Source organism: Astatotilapia calliptera, chromosome 9, assembly GCF_964374335.1.
Source record: "Astatotilapia calliptera chromosome 9, fAstCal68.1, whole genome shotgun sequence".
Taxonomy (NCBI): domain Eukaryota; kingdom Metazoa; phylum Chordata; class Actinopteri; order Cichliformes; family Cichlidae; genus Astatotilapia; species Astatotilapia calliptera.
In genome coordinates, this window is record NC_137430.1 from 30,547,482 (window position 1) to 30,572,769 (window position 25,288).

At 42.3% G+C, this 25,288-nt stretch overlaps 2 protein-coding genes and 1 long non-coding RNA gene across 13 annotated transcripts in view; 1 reads left to right on the forward strand and 2 right to left on the reverse strand.

The window, feature by feature from the left end:
- Positions 1–25,288, reverse strand: part of LOC113028823 (uncharacterized) — a 270,569-nt gene that overhangs the window by 221,018 nt on the left and 24,263 nt on the right. The gene's annotated exons all lie outside the window — the stretch shown is intronic.
- LOC113029484 (uncharacterized) overlaps positions 1–25,288 on the forward strand; it is a 126,181-nt gene that overhangs the window by 320 nt on the left and 100,573 nt on the right. For 4 of the 9 annotated variants that reach the window (XM_080306652.1, XM_080306654.1, XM_080306660.1 and 1 more), the window contains exons 1-3: positions 1,111–1,732; positions 3,105–3,701; positions 4,713–5,309. In XM_080306652.1, coding sequence (XP_080162778.1) covers positions 1,715–1,732; positions 3,105–3,701; positions 4,713–5,309 — 1,212 coding nt within the window. In that variant the 5' untranslated portion in view covers positions 1,111–1,714. Of the gene's footprint in view, positions 1–1,110; positions 1,733–3,104; positions 3,702–4,712; positions 5,310–8,099; positions 8,670–11,824; positions 13,183–25,288 lie in introns of those variants that run through there. The other 5 variants (XM_080306656.1, XM_080306658.1, XM_080306655.1 and 2 more) reach the window with 4 other exon arrangements.
- LOC145431183 (uncharacterized) lies at positions 9,128–11,549 on the reverse strand. The gene is made up of 2 exons (XR_013911528.1): positions 9,617–11,549; positions 9,128–9,405 (listed from the first exon to the last, which is right to left on the reverse strand). It is a non-coding gene; the product is annotated as an uncharacterized LOC145431183 (long non-coding RNA).

Below are 25,288 nucleotides of genomic sequence, written 5' to 3' on the forward strand. Positions count from 1 at the left end.
CATGTTGAGTTTAGCTCCTGAATGAGGTCTTCTGCTGCTCTCCTCGGTGTCTGTTCACAGTTTATTGTGAACACGTTGAGAGAAGAGTGAGAGAGTGTTTGGAGAAAAACACCAACTAATCATTAGCTCAGCATGCTGGGAGAAGTTGAGTGTTTGCTGTGATGCACAGGAAGATGTTAACAAAAACTAATGAAACAGAGATGAAAGTAAACAGTGTTCATATTTGAAAGCACAGAGAATAAAATATATTGTGGTGGTTAATGTGCAGCTCTTGGTGATTTGGGAGAATCATGTTTTTAATCGTGTTGTGGATTAAATGTTGGGTTTGATTTCATTTTGTCTACAGAAGTTTTTCCCACCTGTGATCGTTCAGATTGATTTGTTGGTTTGACTTGAATCATGTGAAGGTTTAAAGCTGCACTTCCCCCAAAAAGAATAAAGTATAATCATGAAGAATGTAATAATGTCTTCCTGTGTCAAACACAGCTGCAGTCAAAGCAGGAAGGAAAGCACTGAAACCACTGATCAATGACCATGAGTACTGTGGGAAATATAAATGTTGTAATTTTAAATAAGTGCCATATTAATCAAGAGGTTATAGAAGGTTTAAACTGGAAGACATTTAAAGTAGTGTTTTGCTTGTAACTGCATACATGCCTGCGCAGATTAGAACAGGATGGACTCAGGATGTGTCATATACGATCATGGGGCCTCACAACGAGAAACAGGAAACAGATGGAGGTGAGAGAGTGCTGAAACCGTTAGTGAGGAACAAACACCAATACTATAAAAGGAGTTGCAGACAACTGCCGCGCATGTTATGTTATCTGCTTACGCATGAAGGGGCGTGAACCCTGACATGTAAAACTGTGTATCGAAGTGCTTCCTCTTTGAGATCTACTGGACTACGCTGAGGGTGGTGTCGTGTACATCTCCCACATATGTGCTTAATAAATAATTGTTGTTGACTGGACAAGATCTGAGTAATGTTTTTTTGTTCTCAGCCCAACATCAAAGAATCAGGACAGTACCGTTCAGAAAGTTGGGGAATGGCTGCACAGAATCAAACTTTTAGGAGTGGTGGAGGTGGTGGGACTGGAGGGCTGAAGGAGTTGAAAGTGTGGGGTGGGGGAGTAACAGGTCTGTCCCTGTTTGTGGAAACCACAGGAGGAGCTGTTCAGGCTGTTGCTGGGTGTGAATTGTTGATGGAGTCTTTAAACTTGTAGTTGCTGTTTTCCAGACTGAAGCAGAGTCGTTAGCTGAAAACTGGTTTTAGAGGTTCATTCAGGACACCTTCTCAGGCTCTTACAGCCTTACCTGTATTATAACAAAGTGTATAAACCCCAATCCACCTTTAACATGGTCCTTCTCCCAAACCTTCAAATAGGACTTTCTGGCCCTGTCATAGTAAAGGGCTGCTTAGAATATTAGAGCCAATGTCACAAAGTTCCTCCTGAAGTATAAGTGAGTGAGAGAGTTTCCTCACTTTGCAGCACAACACGTCTCACAAGATTTCTACAAGCAATCAGAGTGAAATTTGTACTTTGTGTTGTCAGATGAACATATGAGACACTTTGACTCTTCAGTGCAGTGTGGAGCCTAACAAAGATCTGTTTTGTGTCCCAGCTGATCAGCAGGAGGAGAAGAGTCTGACGGAGCAGCAGAGGAACATTTTCAGCCATCTGGACTCAGCTGAGTCACTACAGAGGAAACAATGAGCTCAACACAGGAGGTGAGGAAAATATCACAGTTTCACCAAATAATCAGTCACGTCTAAAACTCTCATCCTCCCAACCTGTTATATGACTGTGTTGCATATTATGTTGTTTTTTAGAGACCACAGCACATGTTAAAACAAGAAAGGTTTATTCATAAAAAATATTTATTAATCAAATGGACAAAACATTTTTTCATCATCCCCAAAAAGACACGTTCATAGCACCACAACAGCAGCCCGATATCAGACAGAAGCTGTCAGCTGAGCTCTGTAGAGTGGGAAATTATTATGAAACTCTTCAAACTCTCTTTACTCTATACTTAAGTACAGATATTAGTGTTAAAAAATACTTCAGTAAAAGTATTCATTCAACTTCTTTACTTAAGTAACAGTGAAAAAGTACAGGCTCTGAAATGTAATCAGAGTAAGAAAGTAAAAGTAGCTCCTTGAAGAACATTTTAACCACATGTTTTTATCCAAAGTTAACTGAACCTTGTGCTTTATTAATGTAATAATAAAATAAGATTAGTAGATGAAGTACAAACTATTTATTTCTAATAAAGGTTCTCTGTTTGAATCAGTTAAGTAGAAAATGAAGGAAAATAAAACATGTGTGTATTTTCTGTTGCCTACATTGTAGAGGGTGACTTTGCCTCTAAACAGGAACATGAGCAGGGAAGAGGGTTAAAGTGGGATTGAGCAGGTGGGAACCCTAAAATCAGCTGTAGTGGCTCAGCGTGGGGAAAAGAATCACAGCTCACAATAATTTCTGTTGAGAGCTCCAGTAGATTTTCTTCAAGTACAGGCTGTGATCAGCTGACCTGCTGCTCTCTGTGGATGTACACAACTGAATTTTGCTGATGTTTGTTGATAGAAACGCTGCATTTGAAATTACCTGTTTGTTCAGGTGCTGTGCAAAAAAGAAAGAAGAACAACATCTCACTTTAACTCCTGACTATGACTCACAGTTTTGCGTCTTTCATCTCTTTTTATGTTTCATACCCTGGTGATTAGTACACGATCAGGATTGTCTTTCATGTGTTACTTTTCAGGCTCAAATTGGTTTGATGTTTGAAACCAAAAGTAAAAAGTCTGTTTTGATAATATAATGAGTAGAAAGTGTTTTTTTTTTTCTGTGGGAAGTAAAACTAAGGAAAATAAGGAAAAAATATTTTAGTGTTTGAACAGTCATGAATTATTTTTAACACCAGGTTGGATGTAATGTGTTAGAACTACCAGCAGGTGGGGATAAGAGACCTTTAAGGTGTTTGGTGCCACACTCCACCTTCAGGTTTAAAACTAGTGTTAATGGAGGGAGTTTGAAGGTTGAGTTTGTTCCACGACTGCATTTCACTCACTGCCTCTGTTTGTATCTCTGTCACTGCAGGACCAACATGGAGCGAGAAGTCAGCGCTCTCAGGAGGCCGACAAACCTCACAGAAGAAAGAGAGAGAAAACATACAGCTGTGACGAGTGTGGGATGGGATTTACTCTGAAGTCTAATCTAAAACATCATCAGATCATCCACACTGGAGAGAAACCGTTCAGCTGTGACTTGTGTGGAAAGACTTTTCCCAGGAAGGATTCCCTAAAAAACCACCAGCTCATCCACAGTGGAGTTAAAGCGTACAGCTGTGATCAGTGTGGCAGAGCTTTTACTCAAAGTGGCCACTTACAGAGGCATCTAGTTACCCACTCTGGAATTAAGGCATACAGCTGTGACATCTGTGGGAAAACCTTCAGTCAGATAGGGCACCGAAATACACACCTACGCATTCACACCGGACATGATGTGTACTGCTGTGATCAGTGTGGCAAACGGTTTATAACCAACATGCAGTTACAACGCCACATGTTTACCCACACTGAGGAGAGACCTTATAAATGTGACCTGTGTGAGAAGACTTTTAAATCTCCACATTACCTGAGACGACACCAACAGATCCACACCAGAAAGAGACTCTCCAAGCGCAGTTACTGTGAGGTATGTATTTATATTTTTATTTTGTCATTTTAGCCTGACTGTTTGGAACAACTCCGCAAATTAAACTGTGTTAGCATGTTAGCAATTCTACTGCCTGGAAAAGGCTGCATCAAGGCGGCACAGTTAATCTGCCTCAGATTGTTTTGCAGCATGTTTCATAATCTGAAAAAAAAAAAAACGTGTCACATGTACAGACCCAATATCTGATTTCAACACATGAGGACTTACATGTAAACTTTAATCTCCAGTTGATCAAATCCCACTGAGCAGTCCTTCCCTTTAAATCTAACCTCTCTTCTTCCTCTCCTGTCCTGTGTGTCTTATCTTTCTCCATCTCTGAGTGAAGTTAGCTCTCTTTCTTTTCTCTCCCTGTGATGTGCAGCAGCTGGACCTTTAGCCAGCAACACACTGTGAGACAAACTGCACACAAACAGTTTGTGTGTTTGCTGATGTTTGTTGATAGAAACGCTGCATTTGAAATTACCTGTTTGTTCAGGTGCTGTGCAAAAAAGAAAGAAGAACAACGTCTCACTTTAACTCCTGACTATGACTCACAGTTTTGCCTCTTTCATCTCTTTTTCTGTTTCATACCCTGGTGATTAGTACACGATCAGGATTGTCTTTCATGTGTTACTTTTCAGGCTCAAATCAGTTTGATGTTTGATGCCCTTAGTGATGAAATAACTCCCCTCAAATTTCTCAAACCAAAAGTAAAAAAGACTGTTTTGAAAATGTAATGAGTAGAAAGTCCTTTTTGTTTGAGGAGTAAAAGTAAAAAAAAAAAGTCAAAAATATTTTAGAGTGTTTGAACAGTCATGAATTATTTTAAAACCAGGTTGGATGTAATGTGTTAGAACTACCAGCAGGTGGGGATAAGAGACCTTTAAGGTGTTTGGTGCCACGCTCCACCTTCAGGTTTAAAACTAGTGTTAATGGAGGGAGTTTGAAGGTTGAGTTTGTTCCACGACTGCATTTCACTCACTGCCTCTGTTTGTATCTCTGTCACTGCAGGACCAACATGGAGCGAGAAGTCAGCGCTCTCAGGAGGCCGACAAACCTCACAGAAGAAAGGGAGAGAAAACATACAGCTGTGGCGATTGTGGGAAGGATTTTACTGAGAAGGATAAACTGAAGCAGCATCAGGTCATCCACACTGGAGTTAAAGCGTACAGCTGTGACTTGTGTGGAAAGACTTTTCCCAGGAAGGATTCCCTAAAGAGACACCAAGTCATCCACAGTGGAGTTAAAGCGTACACCTGTGATCAGTGTGGCAGAGCTTTTACTGACAGTAGCAACTTAAAGGCTCATCTAGTTACCCACTCTGGAATTAAAGCATACAGCTGTGACATCTGTGGAAAAACTTTCAGCCTGATTGTGAGCAGAAATACACACCTACGCATTCACACCGGACATGATGTGTACTGCTGTGATCAGTGTGGTAAACACTTTACAAGAAACCAGCAGTTACAACAACACATGTTTACCCACACTGAGGAGAGACCTCATAAATGTGACCTGTGTGAGAAGACTTTTAAAGCTCCACGTTACCTGAGACAACACCAACAGATCCACACCAGAAAGAGACTCTCGAAGCGCAGTTACTGTGAGGTATGTTTTTATGTTTTTATCTTGTCATTTTAGCCTGACTGTTTGGAACAACTCTGCTCATTAAACTGTGTTAGCATGTTAGCAATTCTACTGCATGAAAAGGCTGCATCTGAGGCGGCACAGTTAATCTGCCTCAGATTGTTTTGCAGCAAGTTTCATAATCTGAAAAAAAGACATAAAATCATATGTACAGACTAGAGATGGACCAATCCGATATTATGTATCTGTCTTATACTGACGTAAATTACTGGATCGGATATCGGAGAGAAATAAAAAATGTAATCTGATCCATTAAATATCAAAAAAGCACTTCACAAAACTTGCGACATGGCGTAACTCGGCTCATAACCGTAGCACGTGGCAGCAGTATGCATCACGTGATAAAGTGGTTGTGGCGTGCGGGACCTGTCTGCAGTCTGTTTGAGCATTTGGAGCCTTGCTACCAATCCGGCATTTCATCTCCGAGGAAGTTATCCCCGAGAGAAGTAAAGCAAGTGTGTAAGTTCATCTCTGAATGTTTGTAAAGCATTCCAGCGTTAAGCTTAACAACCGATATATGGAGCGACTGCCTCTTCTCTCTCTCTCCCTCTCCTGCTGCTACTTCAATCATGAAACTGCTTAATGATCAGCTGATCGGCTTTTCTGTCGCGAGTCCGTCTCTCTTGTTTGTTTTTGGCCCACTTCGCACCAGAAAGAGGAAACCAGCGGCTGAACAACTGCAGCACGTTTAAGCTTGATAAGCTGTTGTTAGAATTTATTTACGTTCTACACCAGGATCTTTTTCTACGTAGCTGACGCTGGTAACTGTGCAGGGGCTGATCTAGCAAAGTTTAGCCAGGGGGGCCGATAGGGCATTAACAGGGAAAAGGGGGCACAAAGACATATTTTTCTTTCATATTCTCATTTAAAATGTCTAGCTTTTAATAAATAATTATACGAAGCTTACACCCAAAGTTTTAATCTGATGTAAAATGTATAGAAGTTCATTACTGTATATAGTAACTATCAAGTCTAATATACCCTAGTAAGCTATACTACTTTTTCCTTTGGGAAGGTACCATCTGTGCAGTCTGCAAATCTGTTGAAGATGTTGAATCTATTTAAATGTTCTTGAAAAATAATTGATTTCCTTGCAAGTATCATGAGGTGGAGGGTGGGTGGTTGCCTTTTGTTTTTGTTTTTTTTTGCTGGGAGTTTTAGAGCCCTATTAGTTAGGTTGCTTACTCTTTAAAATACCAGAATAGGGAGGATGGAGTAGGTTTACATTCATTAGATTAGTCAGTATTGCTGAACTATGAAATATTTTGGGTGCAGTGTATTTTTTGCATACAGGTATAACAGAATAGCTTTAGTTTTTTCTTTTTGTTTTTTTGTTGTTGTTTTTACTTGAGCATGAACTTATACAAAAAGCAGCAAGATATTTTAAAAAAACAGCTTTATTGATTAAAAACACACTATATGTCAAGAGATGTTTGTTTTCATATAATTTGATCAGCTTCATGAAATGTGCTAAACGTCTATGTGACTTTTCACCCAATAACCTTGTGATGAATTTATCCAGCTACTGAACCATTTCCTGTTTTTTGAGTACAAATGTAGAAAAGGGAAAGAACCCGTTGCTTTTAGTACACTCTGTACAAAGTGTAGACAGGAAACTGCAGGTTTGCAGAGCATGTTTTTTACAGAAGTGAAACTATAATCTTAAGTGTGTATGTGCTGATTCTGTTGCTCTGAGTGACGTTGTTATTTTTGTACACACACACACACACAGACATGTATAAATGTACCACGCAGGCAGATCGCAGATTCGCAGATCTCAGAAGTGACTGCCCACGCGTGTAAATACGACTGCAGTCTTTGTGTTTTCTAACTCAGGTGTCTTAGCTGAAGAATTACAGGGTGATTTAAAGAAATCCCCTGTCACTATATCAGATTCATATCGACAGATATCCAAATTTATGATATCGGTATCGGACATAACAAAGTGGTATCGTGCCATCTCTAGTACAGACCCAATATCTGATTTCAACACATGAGGACTTACATGTAAGCTTTAATCTCCAGTTGATCAAATCCCACTGAGCAGTCCTTCCCTTTAAATCTAACCTCTCTTCTTCCTCTCCTGTCCTGTGAGTCTTATCTTTCTCCATCTCTGAGTGAAGTTAGCTCTCTTTCTTTTCTCTCCCTGTGATGTGCAGCAGCTGGACCTTTAGCCAGCAACACACTGTGAGACAAACTGCACACAAACAGTTTGTGTGTTTGCTGATGTTTGTTGATAGAAACGCTGCATTTGAAATTACCTGTTTGTTCAGGTGCTGTGCAAAAAAGAAAGAAGAACAACGTCTCACTTTAACTCCTGACTATGACTCACAGTTTTGCCTCTTTCATCTCTTTTTATGTTTCAAACCCTGGTGATTAGTACACGATCAGGATTGTCTTTCATGTGTTAATTTTCAGGCTCAAATCAGTTTGAGTTTGAAACCAAAAGTAAAAAGTCTATTTTGAAAATATAATGAGTAGAAAGTCTTTTTTTCTGTGGGGAGTAAAAGTAAGGAAAATAAGGAAAAGATTATTTTAGAGTGTTTGAACAGTCATGAATTATTTTTAACACCAGGTTGGATGTAATGTGTTAGAACTACCAGCAGGTGGGGATAAGATGCCTTTAAGGTGTTTGGTGCCACACTCCACCTTCAGGTTTAAAACTAGTGTTAATGGAGGGAGTTTGAAGGTTGAGTTTGTTCCACGACTGCATTTCACTCACTGCCTCTGTTTGTATCTCTGTCACTGCAGGACCAACATGGAGCGAGAAGTCAGCGCTCTCAGGAGGCCGACAAACCTCACAGAAGAAAGAGAGAGAAAACATACACCTGTGATGAGTGTGGGAAGGGTTTTATTTCCAAGTGTCACCTGAAACATCATCAGGTCATCCACACTGGAGAGAGACCGTTCAGCTGTGACTTGTGTGGAAAGTCTTTTTCCAGGAAGGATTCCCTAAAAAACCACCAACTCATCCACAGTGGAGTTAAAGCGTACACCTGTGATCAGTGTGGAAGAGCTTTTGCTCAAAGTGGCCACTTACAGAGTCATCTAGTTACCCACTCTGGAATTAAGGCATACAGCTGTGACATCTGTGGGAAAACCTTCAGCCGGTTAGGGAACCGAAATACACACCTACGCATTCACACCAGACATGATGTGTACTGCTGTGATCAATGTGGCAAACAGTTTATAACCAACAAACAGTTCCAACGCCACATGTTTACCCACACTGAGGAGAGACCTTATAAAGCTCCACATTACCCGAGAGCACACCAACAGATCCACACCAGAAAGAGACTCTCCAAGTGCAGTTACTGTGAGGTATGTATTTATATTTTTAACTTGTCATTTTAGCCTGACTGTTTGGAACAATTATGCTCATTAAACTGTCTCAGCTAGGGGTGGGTTTTGATAATCAATTTACTGATTAAAATCAATTCTGGCTTGGATAACGTGACATCAATTCATTAAAATTCTGAATCGATTTTTTTAATATAATTTTATTTTGCTCGACATGCCCGAATCTCAGGTGAAACCTCACAAAATTTTGACAACCACCAAACAGTATATGAGAGCAGGTACACGGATTCTGCACAAAGACGTAAACACAAAGCGCCGACCCGCAGATCAGAATCAGTGAGATGTCGCCTTTCTCACCCGACAGCACGGACACGGTCGGGGCTGAAGGCTTGCAGCTCACTGATTCTGATGTTTCGTCAATTCTACTGCATGAAAAAGCAGCTCTTTTTTTTTTTTTTTTTTTTTTTTTGCCTGTCCCATTTGGTTCTTTAGCCATCAGAATTGTTGTCTGAAGACCAACAAGGATACCCAATGGATTTACTTTGCCAAATGGATCTTCGTGGCATTGCCGTATTGGTCCATTTGGTCGATCTTTGTTTTTATTATTTATTATATTTTATTTTCAGATGTTACAGACGGGAGAGACATGAGTGAGGGATAGGAAAGGGAGAAAGAAAGAGGAAGGAAAGGAAAAACAGAAGGGGAGAGGGACAGTGAGAAAGGGGGGGAGAAAAAAAATAAAAATCTCCTGGATCACCTGTTGAGAGAAGAATAGAAGACAAAAAAAACAAAAAAAACAAAGCAACATACTAAACACAACACCATCGCATTAATCTAGCTAAGTGTAAACAGCAGTAAATACTAAATATTCAATGTTGTTGTGCAGCACACAGGACAGATGTGCTTCGAAGTAGTAGCCAAGAAAGGTGTAATTTAAGTCTACGAGCAGTGAACACCCGTGTGCATACCTGTGTGGATCAGCGTGCTTGTATTCCAAAGGTTTCTCCATGTAACGATCTGCTAGGGAGTGTGGGGGGGCCACAGCCCCGTCCTCCAGGGTATGAAGCAGGTATGGAGGAGATCAAAACTCCAGACATCCAGAGGCCCCCAGAACACAAGAAACCATGGAAGACCAACAGAGGGGCAGCCGCGCCACTGTCCCAGCAAGAGCTGAGGAGAGTCCCAGATGAGGGTTCACTCAGCAGCCGCGGAGCAGAAGCCAGGGGGAGTTGCAGTGACGCGCCCGTGAGCTCCGCCGGCAGCCAGCTGTGCCTGAGTGACCGAGCCCCAGGCCGAGAGGCCGGGGGCACCCCACCTCCGAAGTGGTCCAAGCGAGCCCCAGGTTCCAGGCCCCGATAAGCGGCCGCCAAGGAGTGAGCCGGTGTGTACCTGGGCGCCCACCCCCAGACACAAAGAACCACCAACGCACCGACACCTGAGGGAGTCCGCCACCGGCAGGGGAAGTGGTGGTGGGTGGAGATATGCCTCCAAACCTTGGAGGGCCTGAGGTGTCCCCAGAGAGGTGGTGTCTGATACCCAACCTGACATATAGACACAGACATACAGGCACACACAGATACAAACATCCATTCCCCCCCTCATGCTCTCATATGCACTCACTCCACACTCAACCAACGTGGAGACAGACATAAAGAGACGTTGTACACACGATCACACTCCCCAAGCGTACTCTACAAACCGGGTCTAGGTACCCTTGCCCCTGGAGGGGGGAACTGCACCCAGACCCAGGTGGTGTTACCCTTTTCCCTGCGGTGGGGAGAGGCAGACCACCCCGACTCCGTAGCAGCAGGGAGGCCCCACACTCCAGACCGCAGTCGGACGGCCAACTCCTCCTAGCCCCCCCGCTCCAGCAGGTCGCAGAGAATGGGGGTGGGAGAAGACTCCAAACCTCCCTCCACCCGCTCATTGTAGTGTTGATGCATGTGTGTTCTAAGGTGCAATTAAAACCCAGGAGGGCTTGGAGCTACCTGCCAGAGAGCAGCAGGTAAGCGCATGGTCCCTCCTGCTAGCCCTCAATGTCTACGTGTATTTAAAATTGAGAGGTGGGCAACGACGCCAGGGGTGAGGTGTACACCCTGATGGTAATATGGACTCCGTGATTGTGCCCACCCCCAAGATCCTATATGTATGTGTAATGAGAGTGTGAGTAATGTGAATGTCTAAGTTGTGGGATAAAATTGAGGCAGAGGCAGCCAGAAGGGGACAGAGGGGGGGGGGGGGGGGTAGCCTCCTCTGCACCCTGGTGACATACCCCTACTCCAAGGCCCTGCATGTGTGGGTGGTTGTGGTGGAGCGGGAAGAGGGAGGCAGCTGGAGATGGGGAGGGAAGGAAGGGAGGGGCAAGTGACCCCTCCCTGGGGCCAGCTCCCCCGCTGACCCCAGTAGGCACTCCCACACTCCGCGACCCGCCAGAGAAAGAGGGCCCAGGCCCATCCAGACCGGGGCCCAGTGCAGCAGCGCCTCCCGGCCCCACAGAGCCCGGGACAGTTCACCCAACCCCACCACAGAAAAAGCTGCACCCACCCCACCATCCACTCATCTTCCAGACTACATAAGACAGTAAACGCCCAGGCTGAGATCTTCCTCCACCTCTCCTGTATCTCCCCCTCCTGCAGAGAGAGTCCCTGAAGAGAGGAAAGCTCCTGCAGATGTGACCATCTCCCCCACCAGTTGAAGAGCCCCCCAGGTGGCTCGACGCACCGGCGGCACCCTGCTCCAGGGCTGGGCCCCCATGCACCCACCCGCCCACAACCCCGGCAAAACACCAACCAGGACCCAAGCCCCCGAGGCCCGGCCCGGGCCCCAGCCCGGAGACGGAGCGCCCCCAGAACCTCACGCCCATCCCGGACCCACCCAGGGGCAGCCAGGCCACCAGGTCAGTAACCCACGTCCGTCAGCACAGACCCTCCCCTAGCCCCGCTGCACGCAGCCGCGAGGAAACAGTCACCTGAGAGCCAACAGAGCCCCCAACCGGACATGACCGCTACCCCGGGTTGAGCCCCCCAAGGAAGATGCCTTGAAAAAGCAGCTCTGAGTGATTATTCAGATTTTCATTTCAGTTATGATTTTGTTTTTTATTCGCTCTTTATTTCAGGCAACGTTCAGGATAAAAATGTTGAAGGACTGACTTACACTGTCTTTGTGTCTTTGTTTAGAAGCAGAGCGACACAGATGGATCCAGTTCTCAACCCTGCCATCACTGTGTTGGTGGGAAAGACTTTCGTTGTGACCTCTGTGGAAAAAATTTCAGTCACCAATACACCCTAAAAACACATCAACGTAAACACACTGGAGACAAACTGAAATACTGCAAAGAATGTGGAAGAAGCTTCACCACATCAAGTGGATTAAAACGCCATGAACTCATTCACAGTGGGGTTAAAAAGCACATCTGTGATCAGTGTGGGTCATCTTTCATTACTGCAAGTGGGCTTAAAACACACAAACAAGTCCACACAGGAGAGAAACCATACAAGTGCAGATACTGTGACAAAAGCTTCTCACAATCAGCTAATCGTAACTATCATGAACGTGCACACATGGAAGGAAACTACAGCTGTGACCAGTGTGACAAGAGCTTCAGGAATCTCAGTTCATACTCCGAACACAAACGATCCCACGTTACTAATAAACTGTTTCACTGTTACCAATGTCCCAAAACATTCACCTCATTGTCTGCTCTGTGCAAACATCAGCGTGATCACTCAGGGCTGAAATCACTCCCATCACAGTGAATCTAAAGAGACAGAAAGATCCTCTTCTGGTTTCAGGGTCAGACTCAAAACCCTTGAGATCAGGCTCCACAGAGTTCAGAGTGAATCTCCTGTAAAGATCTGATGAGGCAACTATGAATGAAAATGGTTCCCTAGTCTCATTTTAAGGTTTCTAAACTGTTCTGCTTCAGTGTTCATGTCGAGTGGTTCGCTTTGTTCCAGCAGTTGGATGAAGAAGTTTGAGCTGTGATTTCATTTCCTGTATTTCAGAGTAAAGGCTGAAGTGACAAATGGAAACATGTTTACAGTAAGTCAGATGAACTGTTTTCAGTGGCACAGATGGAGGTTTATCAGAGGAGGAGACTTGGCTGTTCTCCACTCACACTGAACAGGGTTCCTGCAGCTTATTAAAAATCTGACCTGTAAGTTATGAAAAATTTCCTTGTAACACTGAGTTACAGTAGGGGGGCTGCTCCGTAATCCAGTTCAATAACACATCTCCTGACATTAAACATAAGCTTATTTAATAATGTGGATCTCTTTTGTCCAGATTTTTATTCAGAGGCAGCAACTGTGGTAAGAATTGACCCGGATCTTTACAGATCTTACAGTTTAGTATCAAGTTCATTTCCTTGTTGATGCAGAGCCAGAATTTAGATATTTTTAGACAATCCCATAGAAGATGCATGTAAGTTCCATCTGCTGTTTTACATTTGAGAAAAAAGTTTGAAAGATCTTTAAAATCTTTTATTTTTTCTTAAACTTGCTGTAGGTATTAAAACTTATGATTTTGTGTTTAAGATGTCGAAACAATTAATTTTGGGAATTCATTTTTTTAAAGTTGTGGTTTCATTTGCTCAGAGTTCATCAACGTTTTCCTGATGCAAGGTAGGATGGATCCATGCTTTTATGCTGTTTAAGACAAATTCTGAAAGCCGAACGTTGCAGAGATTGAGACCCATTAGACCAGGCAGCATTTTTCAATCTTCTATTGTCCTGAGCTGTGGCCTCAGTTTCACTGGAAGTTGAACCCAAGTACGGTGTTCAGCTGTGGACTGGTCCGTGGACCCGCCTGTCCTCCAGGAACACAGGTACACATCCTGGACAGGGAGGAACGCCTGTTTGAGACCAGAGTCAAGGAGACCATTTACATGACAAGGGAAAGACTCTGAATCAAGGAGGGGGCCTAAGGGGACTTTTATTTCCTTTGCAACATCCATTTAAATTTCCATTTAAACACAGACAACAAGTAACTGGACTAAGCACAGTAGGAAATGGTTTGCCCCTTCTCATCAGCAACACCTGGACAGAATTACCCTTGACCTTAAATAACCCTGTACTTACCTCTGCCATAACCAGTACATAAAATGAAATACAACCCTCTAGTGGTGATAAGGACAGGGAAATAAGAAAAATGGCTGAGGCAGAGGACATAGGCTGTGTCCCAATTAAGAGACTGCACGCTTGAAGTACGCATTTTAAGTGCGGTTATGTCACCGCCACGCGACGACGGCTGTCCCAATTTGAAGTGTACTTCAAATGCATACTCCAAATGCGCCGTCGATTTCCCCAAATATCAAGCGTGGTCCGGTGCACGCTTCGTGGTCCCATATATCCCACAATTCATAGCGCGGCGGTGGGTGTGGAGAAGTGTGCCGCAAAATACGGCAGAAGGGAGTGGCCGAAGAGGTTTCTTATTTATTTCCAAACTTTATTGAAATCATAAAGCAAACAGTCAGGCATTCCAGTTCAGTTTGTACAGTAGATATACAAGGCAAATAAGAGTAACAATATACAGTACAATGAAATAAGAAGGATAAATAAATAAAGGATAGAAAAGAAAAAAAGGGGGGGATATGTGACAGACTTCATAACAACTTTGTACTTGAAAGTTGTGACAGCTCATTCGTTAAACATTTCTGAATGAATTTCAATCAGTGATAAACCTTTTTTATTGGAAGTTAATTTAAGAGAGTTTAAGTAATATTCAATTTCAATCAAAAACAAATTAAATGATGGGGTTGAGTTTTGAAATTTACATTTATGTATGTGGAATTTCTCTAATAAGATGGAGCGGCCGAAGAGTGAACTGTCAAAAGTACTGAATATGACGTCACTTATTTATGTGCGAATGTTTAATAAGTAAAGTCAGTCATATATCCACAAACACAACAAGCTGAAAGTCAGTGATTATATATACACACATATATATACACTGAACAAAAATATAAACGCAACACTTTTGTTTTTGCTCCCATTCCCCATAGGATGGACGTAGAGACCTAAAATTCATCCCAGATACACAATATAACCATCCCTCCCAAACAGTGGTCACAAATCAGTCCAAATGTGTGGTAGTGGGCACATCTGCCATATTGAGATAATCAATCCCACCTCACAGGTGTGCCACATCAGGATGCTGATCTGACATCATGAGTAGTGCACAGGTGTACCTCAGACTGCCCACAACAAAAGGCCACCCTGAAATGTGCAGTTTTGTCTCACAGCAAAATGCCACAGATGCCACAAGCAATGAGGGAGCGTGCAATTGGCATGCTGACAGCAGGAATGTCAACCAGATCTGTCGCCCGTGCATTGAATGTTCATTTCTCAACCATAAGCCGTCTCCACAGGCGTTTCAGAGAATATGGCAGCACATCCAACCGGCCTCACAACCGCAGACCTCGTGTAACCACACCAGCCCAGGACCTCCACATCCAGCAGGTTCACCTCCAAGATCGTCTGAGACCAGCCACCCAGACAGCTGCTGGAACAATTGGTTTGCACAACCAAACAATTTCTGCACAAACTGTCAGAAACCGTCTCAGGGACGCTCAACTGCATGCCCGTCGTCCTCATCGGGGTCTTGACCTGACTCCAGCTCGTCGCCGTAACAGACTTGTGTGGGCAAATGCTCACATTCGATGGCGTCTGGCACGTTGGAGAGGTGTGCGCTTCACGGATGAATCATGGTTCACATTGTTCAGGGCAGATGGCAGCTGAGAATGTCCCAGTTCTTGCATGGCCAGCATACTCACCGGACATGTCACCCATTGAGCATGTTCGGGATGTGCTTGACCGGCGTATACGACAGCGTGTACCAGTTCCCACGAATATCCAACAACCTCACACAGCCATTGAAGTGGAGCGGACCAACATTCCACAGGCCACAATTGACAATCTGATAGACTCCATGCGACGATGTGTTGCACTGCATGAGGCAAATGGTGGTCACACCAGATACTGACCGGTTCTGGGTCCCCAGACCCCCAATAGCGCAAAAAACTGCACATTCCAGGGTGGCCTTTTGTTGTGGGCAGTCTGAGGTACACCTGTGCACTACTCATGATGTCAGATCAGCATCCTGATGTGGCACACCTGTGAGGTGGGATGGATTATCTCAATATAGCAGATGTGCCCACTACCACACATTTGGACTGATTTGTGACCACTGTTTGGGAGGGATGGTTATATTGTGTATCTAGAATGAATTTTAGGTCTCTACGTCCATCCCATGGGGAATGGGAGCAAAAACAAAAGTGTTGCGTTTATATTTTTGTTTAGTGTATATATATATATATATATACCGTATTTTCACGACCATAAGACGCACTGTGCTAAAAGGCGCAGTCTCAGTTATGTGTGCCGTTACTGTATTTAACACAAACATAAGGCGCACTGGATCATAGGGCGCATACAAGTACCGTATGCTTATTTAAAAATAAAGCGGGAGCAAACCTGAGTTCGGTACTCACATTTTTATTACCAGTAATCATCATCATCAACAACACACAAGCATACAAGTGTGCGTATTTAAAAATAAAGCAGGAGCAAAACAAAGTTTGGTACTCACATTTTTATCATCAATCAAACCCATCGAAGTCCTCATCCTCTGTGTCTGAATTGAACAGCTGCGCTAAATCTCCATCAAACATTCCAGGTTCACTTTCTTCACTGTCAGAGTCACTTTCCGTGCCGTGCGGCTCCTCGGAAATGATGCCGGCTTTTGCGAAAGCTCGAACAACAGTGCCAGCAGACATGTTAGCCCAAGCATCTACAATCCATTCGCAAATTGTGGCGTAACTCGCCCGGCGCTGCCTTCCACTCTTTGTGCCAAGCACAACAGTAAAAGAAGACTTTTCATACCCCGTTGTGCGTATCGCTACCGTGCTGGTCCCCTTCTCCACAGTGTGACTCACTGGGATGTCAAAAGTGAGCGGGACCTCGTCCATGTTAGTGATGTGGCTGGGCTGGATGTGTTTGCTGCAATAGGAGCGGAAGATGGCCAGCTTTTCCTTATAATCCGCTGGAAGTTGCTGCGCTACCGTAGTCCTGGTCCGGATGGAAAAATGGCACCATTTCATAAAAAGTGAAAGTGAAACTGCTTTTAGCCGAATGGTGACCGTCGAAACGCTTCTCCCGCTCGTTCTTTGCTCGATGATCCACCGCTCGAGTCTTTCCTCCAACTCGGCCACACTTCACCCTTTAGCGTTCTCATGGTGTTCTCTACTACGTCCTCATTACAACACACAGGGCGCACTGCGCTATAGGGCGCGCCGTACTTTTTGAAGAAAATCTAAGACTTTTAAGTGCGCCTTATGGTCGTGAAAATACGGTACATATATATACATACACATATATATACATACATACATACATACAGTGGGGCAAAAAAGTATTTAGTCAGCCACCGATTGTGCAAGTTCCCCCACCTAAAATGATGACAGAGGTCAGTAATTTGCACCAGAGGTACACTTCAACTGTGAGAGACAGAATGTGAAAAAAAAAAAATCCATGAATCCACATGGTAGGATTTGTAAAGAATTTATTCGTAAATCAGGGTGGAAAATAAGTATTTGGTCAATAACAAAAATACAACCCAATACTTTGTAACATAACCTTTGTTGGCAATAACAGAGGTCAAACGTTTACTATAGGTCTTTACCAGGTTTGCACACACAGTAGCTGGTATTTTGGCCCATTCCTCCATGCAGATCTTCTCGAGAGCAGTGATGTTTTGGGGCTGTCGCCGAGCAACACGGACTTTCAACTCCCGCCACAGATTTTCTATGGGGTTGAGGTCTGGAGACTGGCTAGGCCACTCCAGGACTTTCAAATGCTTCTTACGGAGCCACTCCTTTGTTGCCCGGGCGGTGTGTTTTGGATCATTGTCATGTTGGAAGACCCAGCCTCGTTTCATCTTCAAAGTTCTCACTGATGGAAGGAGGTTTTGGCTCAAAATCTCACGATACACGGCCCCATTCATTCTGTCCTTAACACGGATCAGTCGTCCTGTCCCCTTGGCAGAAAAACAGCCCCATAGCATGATGTTTCCACCCCCATGCTTCACAGTAGGTATGGTGTTCTTGGGATGCAACTCAGTATTCGTCTTCCTCCAAACACGACGAGTTGAGTTTATACCAAAAAGTTCTACTTTGGTTTCATCTGACCACATGACATTCTCCCAATCCTCTGCTGTATCATCCATGTGCTCTCTGGCAAACTTCAGACGGGCCTGGACATGCACTGGCTTCAGCAGCGGAACACGTCTGGCACTGCGGGATTTGATTCCCTGCCGTTGTAGTGTGTTACTGATGGTGACCTTTGTTACTTTGGTCCCAGCTCTCTGCAGGTCATTCACCAGGTCCCCCCGTGTGGTTCTGGGATCTTTGCTCACCGTTCTCATGATCATTTTGACCCCACGGGATGAGATCTTGCGTGGAGCCCCAGATCGAGGGAGATTATCAGTGGTCTTGTATGTCTTCCATTTTCTGATGATTGCTCCCACAGTTGATTTTTTCACACCAAGCTGCTTGCCTATTGTAGATTCACTCTTCCCAGTCTGGTGCAGGTCTACAATACTTTTCCTGGTGTCCTTCGAAAGCTCTTTGGTCTTGGCCATGGCGGAGTTTGGAGTCTGACTGTTTGAGGCTGTGGACAGGTGTCTTTTATACAGATGATGAGTTCAAACAGGTGCCATTCATACAGGTAACGAGTGGGGGACAGAAAAGCTTCTTACAGAAGATGTTACAGGTCTGTGAGAGCCAGAGATTTTCCTTGTTTGAGGTGACCAAATACTTATTTTCCACCCTAATTTACAAATAAATTCTTTACAAATCCTACAATGTGGATTCATGGAATTTTTTTTCACATTCTGTCTCTCACAGTTGAAGTGTACCTCTGGTGCAAATTACTGACCTCTGTCATCATTTTAAGTGGGGGAACTTGCACAATCGGTGGCTGACTAAATACTTTTTTGCCCCACTGTATTATGTGGTAAGCCTTGTATGACTGCAGACGAGTCAGAACACTTACAATCTTTGTAACACCAGCTAGATAAGGTGTAGTTGATTAAGGGCTAAAGCCAAGTGGATTGAGCATGGGGGAAAAAATAAATTTTATTTCTATAGTCTAGAGATGAAAGATTTGTTATTTAATGGCTTTTTGGATTGTTTAAAAAATGAAGAACTATCCCCAACAATGAAAACAGGATTAATAACCTTATTGCCCAAACCAAACAAAAATTTACAAGTGCTACACAATTGGAGACCCATAACACTTTTATGTAATGATTACAAATTATTAGCCTTAGTATATGCAAATAGGATTAAGAGCATCTTAAACAAATTAATTGATGAGTGCCAATCAGCGTTTATTAAAGGAAGGCAGATTCATAATAGCATAAGATTAATATTAGATATGATTGACTACCGATCCGTTATTAATTCAGAAAGTTTAATATTATTTATTGACTGTTTTTTTTAAAGCATTTGATTCAATAGACCATCATTTTTAATTTAGATCTTTAGAACTTTTTGGATTTGGAAACAAATTTTGCAAAGTGATCAAACTGTTCTACAAGCAGATTTATAGTTATGTTTCGCTCAATCCAGGCATAACACCTAGGATAGACGTATTCCGTGGAATTCGACGGGGTTGCCCAATTTCTCCAAAATTATTTATTCTTTGCACTCAATTAATGGCCTACCTCATTGTGAACCATTCAGACATCGAAGGAAGCGGACCACCTCCTTATCTGCAGTAGCAGGGAGGGCCCGCATCCCAGACCCCAATCTGACGGCCAGCACCTCCTCCCAGCCCCCCAGCCCTGATGGCTAACAGAAGCGGGGTGAGTGAAGACCCCAAAACCTCCCTACGCCCGCTCATATGTAGTGTTGCTGTGTGCTGTTCTAAAGTGCCTTTAAAACACAGGAGAGCACATCCCGGACCCACCCAGGGGCAGCCAGGCTACCAGGCCAGTAACCAACGTCCGCCAGCACAGACCCTGCCCCATCTCCGCTGTACGCAGCCACAAGAAAAACACCATCTAAGAGCCACCAGAGCCCCTAACCAGGTCATGGCCACATCCCCCGGGTTAGGCCCTCCAGGGAAAACGTCCCTAGGGACTCCCCAGACGTCCTAAGGCCGTCCCTACCCCCATATCAACTACAATAGCGAAGGCAGGACCAAACCATGACACCCCACCCCCACTAGGTGATGGAGCCCAAAGGGATTGATCAAATGTGATGGCAGAGGCTGTATCAAGACGAATGTGATCTATTAGAGGGTTTTTATATTGGTTACAATTAAGATTATTTTTATTTTTCCAGTTAATGAGGACCATTTTCTTTGCAATGCATAGGGCCGTAAAAACAACGTGTTTATTTCTGCAGTGACCTCATCCAAGTTGCCCAGCAAGCACACTAAAGGGGAGGCTGGAATGTTACATTTCAGACACTTTGATAAGTCTTCACATATCTCACGCCAAAACTTCTGAACTGGTGGACAGAACCAAAGAGCGTGGATGTAATTGTCCGGTGTACAGGGAGTGCAGAATTATTAGGCAAATGAGTATTTTGTCCACATCATCCTCTTCATGCATGTTGTCTTACTCCAAGCTGTATAGGCTCGAAAGCCTACTACCAATTAAGCATATTATGTGATGTGCATCTCAGTGCAAGTGCAAGCAGTTGTTGGAAGGCGTATAGCCCATCTTGAACATCCTATGACCAGTATAGTGCACTCTGTGTAATATTTTGTATTGTATTAATTGCAAACTGGGATTTCTGATCCATTGAAAGGTTTTTAAGCATATCTGAGACCAAAGATTTGGGTCTAAGCTGATTGATAAATCTGCTTCCCATTTTGCAATAGCAAGGGATATTGATTCATCTATTTTAGAAAGTGTTCTGTATATTTTAGACAATAATTTGGGGGGTTTTAGACTAAAAAAATTGTACCACACTTGGTGGTGTTTGTAATTCAGCTTCACTGGGATTAAATTTCTTTTTTACTATGGGTTTAATTTGTTGATAATCCAAAAATCGTTTCTTGTTGATCCCATATTTTGTCTGTCAAACGAAATAAAGTCTGTTCCTTCCAATATATGTTCCAAGTATTTAATTCCTTTGCAACTCCAATCTGGAAAGTTTATCATATTATTGTTTTGTAATATGTCCGGGTTGTTCCAGATAGGTGTACGTTTGCATGGGATTAATGAAGACTCTGTCATTTTTAGAAACTCCCACCATGCTGTCAGAGAAGAGCTGATGCTGACGCTTTTGAAGCATTCATGTCGTTGGATGTTTGAGATTTCTAGGTTATTACAGTGTTCTACATCTATCCAAGGTTCATCTAAGAGGGTGTGTTTAAACCATCTAGAGATGAACTGAAGCCTGTTGGCTAAAAACTAGTGATTAAAGTTAGGTAGATCTAATCCTCCTTTATCCTTGGTCTTTTTCAGTGTTTTTAAGCTGATACGTGGGGGTTTATCTTTCCAAAGGAATTTAGAAATATACGAGTCTAGAGATCTGAACCAATCTTGTGATGGCTTATTTGGGATCATTGAAAATAAATAGTTTATTTTTGGCAAGACCATCATTTTTATAGCAGCGACCCTTCCCATGAGTAATATGGGTAAAGATTTCCATCTAGCCAGATTGCCTTCTACTGTCTTTAAAAGTGGGATGTGGTTTAATTTAGTTAATTCTGAAAGCTTAGGAGAGACATTAATACCTAAATATTTTATATTTCCAGATTGCAGTGGGGAAGGAGAGGAATTATGGAAGGAGCAATTAATCGGAAGAACTGTAGATTTTGACCAGTTAATTGAATAATCTGAGACACTTGAGGAAGAATTTATTAATGCAATTACCCCAGAGAGATTGGTTTGTGAATTTTGGAGAAAAAGTAACACATCATCTGCATAAAGGCTGATTTTATGTTCTACATTCTTACATTTTCTGCCCTAAATTGTTGTAGCCTGTCTAATTGCTGCTGCTAGTGGCTCAATAAAAATAGCAAACAGTGAAGGGGAGAGTGGGCATCCCTGCCTGGTGCCCCTCAGGAGACAGAAGCTGGAGGATGTTTGGTCATTTGTTCTGACACAAGCTGTTGGGGAATTATATAATATTTTTAACCAGTTTATGAAAGAGGATCCAAACCCAAATTTGTGTAAAGTTGCAAATAGAAATTTCCAGTTAACTCTGTCAAATGCTTTTTCTGCATCTAAAGAAAATATTACGGTTTCAATGTTTTTACTGCATGAGTAGTCTATTGAATTAAGTAATCTACGTGTATTTGTTGATGAGTGCCTACCTTTTATAAAACCAGTTTGGTCAGGATAAATTAAAAGGGGGGTTATTTTCTCTAATCTTTTTGAGAGAGCTTTGCAGATTATTTTAAGGTCTACATTAATAAGGGATATTGGACGATAGCTTGAAGGAAATACAGGGTCTTTGCCTGGTTTTAGTAAGAGACTGATATTTGCAGAGTTCATATTTGGTGGTAGTCTACCATTTTCTTTGATTTCCTGCAACATCTTGTGAAAAACTGGTGCCAGAATCGTCCAGAATTCTTTGTAAAAATCTGTTGAAAAGCCGTCTGGACCTGGAGCCTTATTATTGGGCATACTTATCAGAGCTTCCTGGAGTTCACCTGGTGTCAGTGGCGAGTCCAGTGCCATTGTTTGGGTGTCTAATAATTTTGGAAGAGTTATGTTGTCGAGAACTTGATCAATTTCATTTTTAGATGGGTTTATTTGTGGTGTATATAAAGTTTCATAGAAATCCCTAAAAAATTTGTTTATTTTTTTAAGATCATATATTGTATTCCCAGATAAATCTTTAACAGCACATATAATGTTTTTTTCTTTATTGATTTTTAACTGGTTAGCAAGAAATTGTCCGGATTTGTTACCGTGTTCATAATTTTGCAGGCGAAGTCTTTGTACTAAGAATTTAGTCTTTTTATTAATAATTTCATTTAATTCTAGTTTTGTCTCGCGTATTTTGTTTAATATTTCTTGATCTTGGTGTGACACATAGGCTTTTTCTAAGAATTTGATGTTTTTTTCTAGTTCCTGAATATTTTTGTTTTCTTCTTTCTTCTTATGTGATGAGAAAGAGATTGTTTTACCTCTCATCACGGCTTTCCCTGCTTCCCAGAGGACAGATGCTGATGTTCCAGGTATGTCATTAAAGCCTAAATATAGAGTCCACTCCTTTTTAAAGTATTTGATAAACTCTTTGTCTTTGAGCAGTGATGTATTAAATCTCCAGTTTTTACTTGGCGTAGTATTATTCATCTGTATTAGTGTTAAAGATACAGGACCATGATCACTGACAGCTATAGGACGAATCTCAGTGTCTGAAATGTTACTCAGCAGTGAGCTGCTGACTAGAAAATAATCCAGACGAGAGTAGGAGTGATGGACATGTGAGAAGAAAGAATATTCCTTACTGGTGGGGTGAAGGGAGCGCCATGCATCGCAAAGACCAAAGTCGCTCATATACTGTTTGATTATATTTGTGGACTGCCAATTACGCTGAGTTCCTGCCGTATTGAGCCTATCCATTTCTTCATTTAGTCCCAGGTTGAGGTCTCCCCCAAGAACAATTGTGCAATCTAGGTGTTCGGAGAGTGTACTAAAAAAAACGTGGAAGAATGAGGGGTTATCAACATTTGGACCATATATACTTACAATACCTAGCTTTTGGTTAAGTATAGATAGTTTGACGATTAGGAATCTGCCCTCTGGATCTATAACTGTATCGAGTACTGTGAAATTAATATTTTTATGCATTAGAATTGCTACTCCTCTTTGTCTAGAATTATAACAGGCTGAGAACAGATTAGGAAACTCAGGCGTTTTAAGTTTATTCAAACCTGGGACAGGCATGTGGGTCTCTTGTAATAAAAAAACGTCTGCCTGTAATTTTTTTAAGTTGGTTAAGTATTTTTAACCTTTTTTCCCTAGAGCCAGCTCCATGCACATTACATGTGACAAATCTTAGCGTGCCCATAGTTGTGTGTTTGTGGCTAATGATGTACGCTGTGTGTCTCGCTTAGACGGGTGAGGAAAATGGAAAGACGTAATTTTTTTGTAAATAAAGAGAAGAAAATGCGCGGCGAGAAGCTCCATAGGTCTGACTATGTGTGTGCATAATAACTAAAATGAGCAAATGTGTGCGTGTGTCCTATATCTGTGTGCGCTGTGTGGCTGTTGTAAATGTGTTGCCTTTAAACGCATGTGTGTGCGTGATCGTGCAGAGTGAGCATGTAGAAATAGACAGTGTTGTTTGTGGATGGATAGGGAAACAGGTGATCGACATAGTGATAGAAAAGAGAAGCAAATAAACCAAAGAGCAAGAGAGAGAGAGGGAAAAAGAAATAGAAACGGAAACATTCCAATTAAGGCATTGGCGGAGAGTGACGTTATACTAAATTAGCAAGCTGATATTACATAGTTAAGCAAAAGTTAATACAAGAGAGTGTGAGTGAAGAGAATAGTGCAGCGGATTCTTATTTGGTGTGCAGTCAATACAGCCATGGAGTGGTGCCGGGGTCGCGGTAGAGTTGTCCGTCCACGTAGAGCCGGTCCACGGCGATGACAGCCCGGGAGCCTTTCTGGATAAAACTACGTCGGACTGGGAAGAGGACCCTGCGTCGTTCCAGGATCTCTCTGGGGAACTGATCGTTCATGCTGAAATCCGTTCCTCACAATTTTTGGACGCAATCTATTATCCAAATCAGAGGGCGTCTCAAAGATGGTTTATCCAGCTTACTCATTATACATTACCCCGAAAAGTATTAAAAAGATTAACTCTATAATCTATCAATTCATTTGGCGCAATAAAACACATTACATTAAAAAATCACAACTCGTCAAAGATTACGCTAAAGGTGGTATAAAGACAATTGATTTTCAATTAATGGTTGGAGTATTTAAAATAAACTGGATAAAAGCCTTCCTCTTGAAACCTTACTCCATATGGTTCCATATCCCAAAAAATATTTTCAAAAAGGTGGGAGGGTTGGATTTTCTCCTGAAATGTGATTTTGATATATTGAAGTTGCCTGTGAAACTGTCAGAATATCATAAGCAGGTCTTGTCTTATTGGAAGATGGTGTTTGCCCATAACTTTTCACCACATTGCTCCACCTTGTGGAATAACAGAACAATTACAATTAATAAGAAGTCATTGTTTGTTAAAGAGTGGTATGAAAAAAACATTATCTTTATAACAGATTTACTTGATGAAAAGGGTCAGTTTCTCTCAGTGGGTGTTTTTAATGCAAAGTTTAACATTCAGTGTTCCCTTAGAGAATATGACAAGGTTTGTAAGGCGATCCCCTTACCTCTGTTGAGTTTGATACAAGGCTATTTATATTACTCTAAGGGACAAATTAGTTTACCTTCTCTACAGCTAAATCAGATTCCTTTGACTGATAAAAACTGTAATAATAAAACCATAAACAAAATATTTAAAAATGAATTATTTCACGATTTTAACAGTAACACAAAATTAAAAGGGAGTAACGTTAAAATAACGAACAAATATACACATGTTTTAAGTTGGCCTATCCCCCCCAAAGTCAAAGAAATGCAATTTAAAATAATTAATG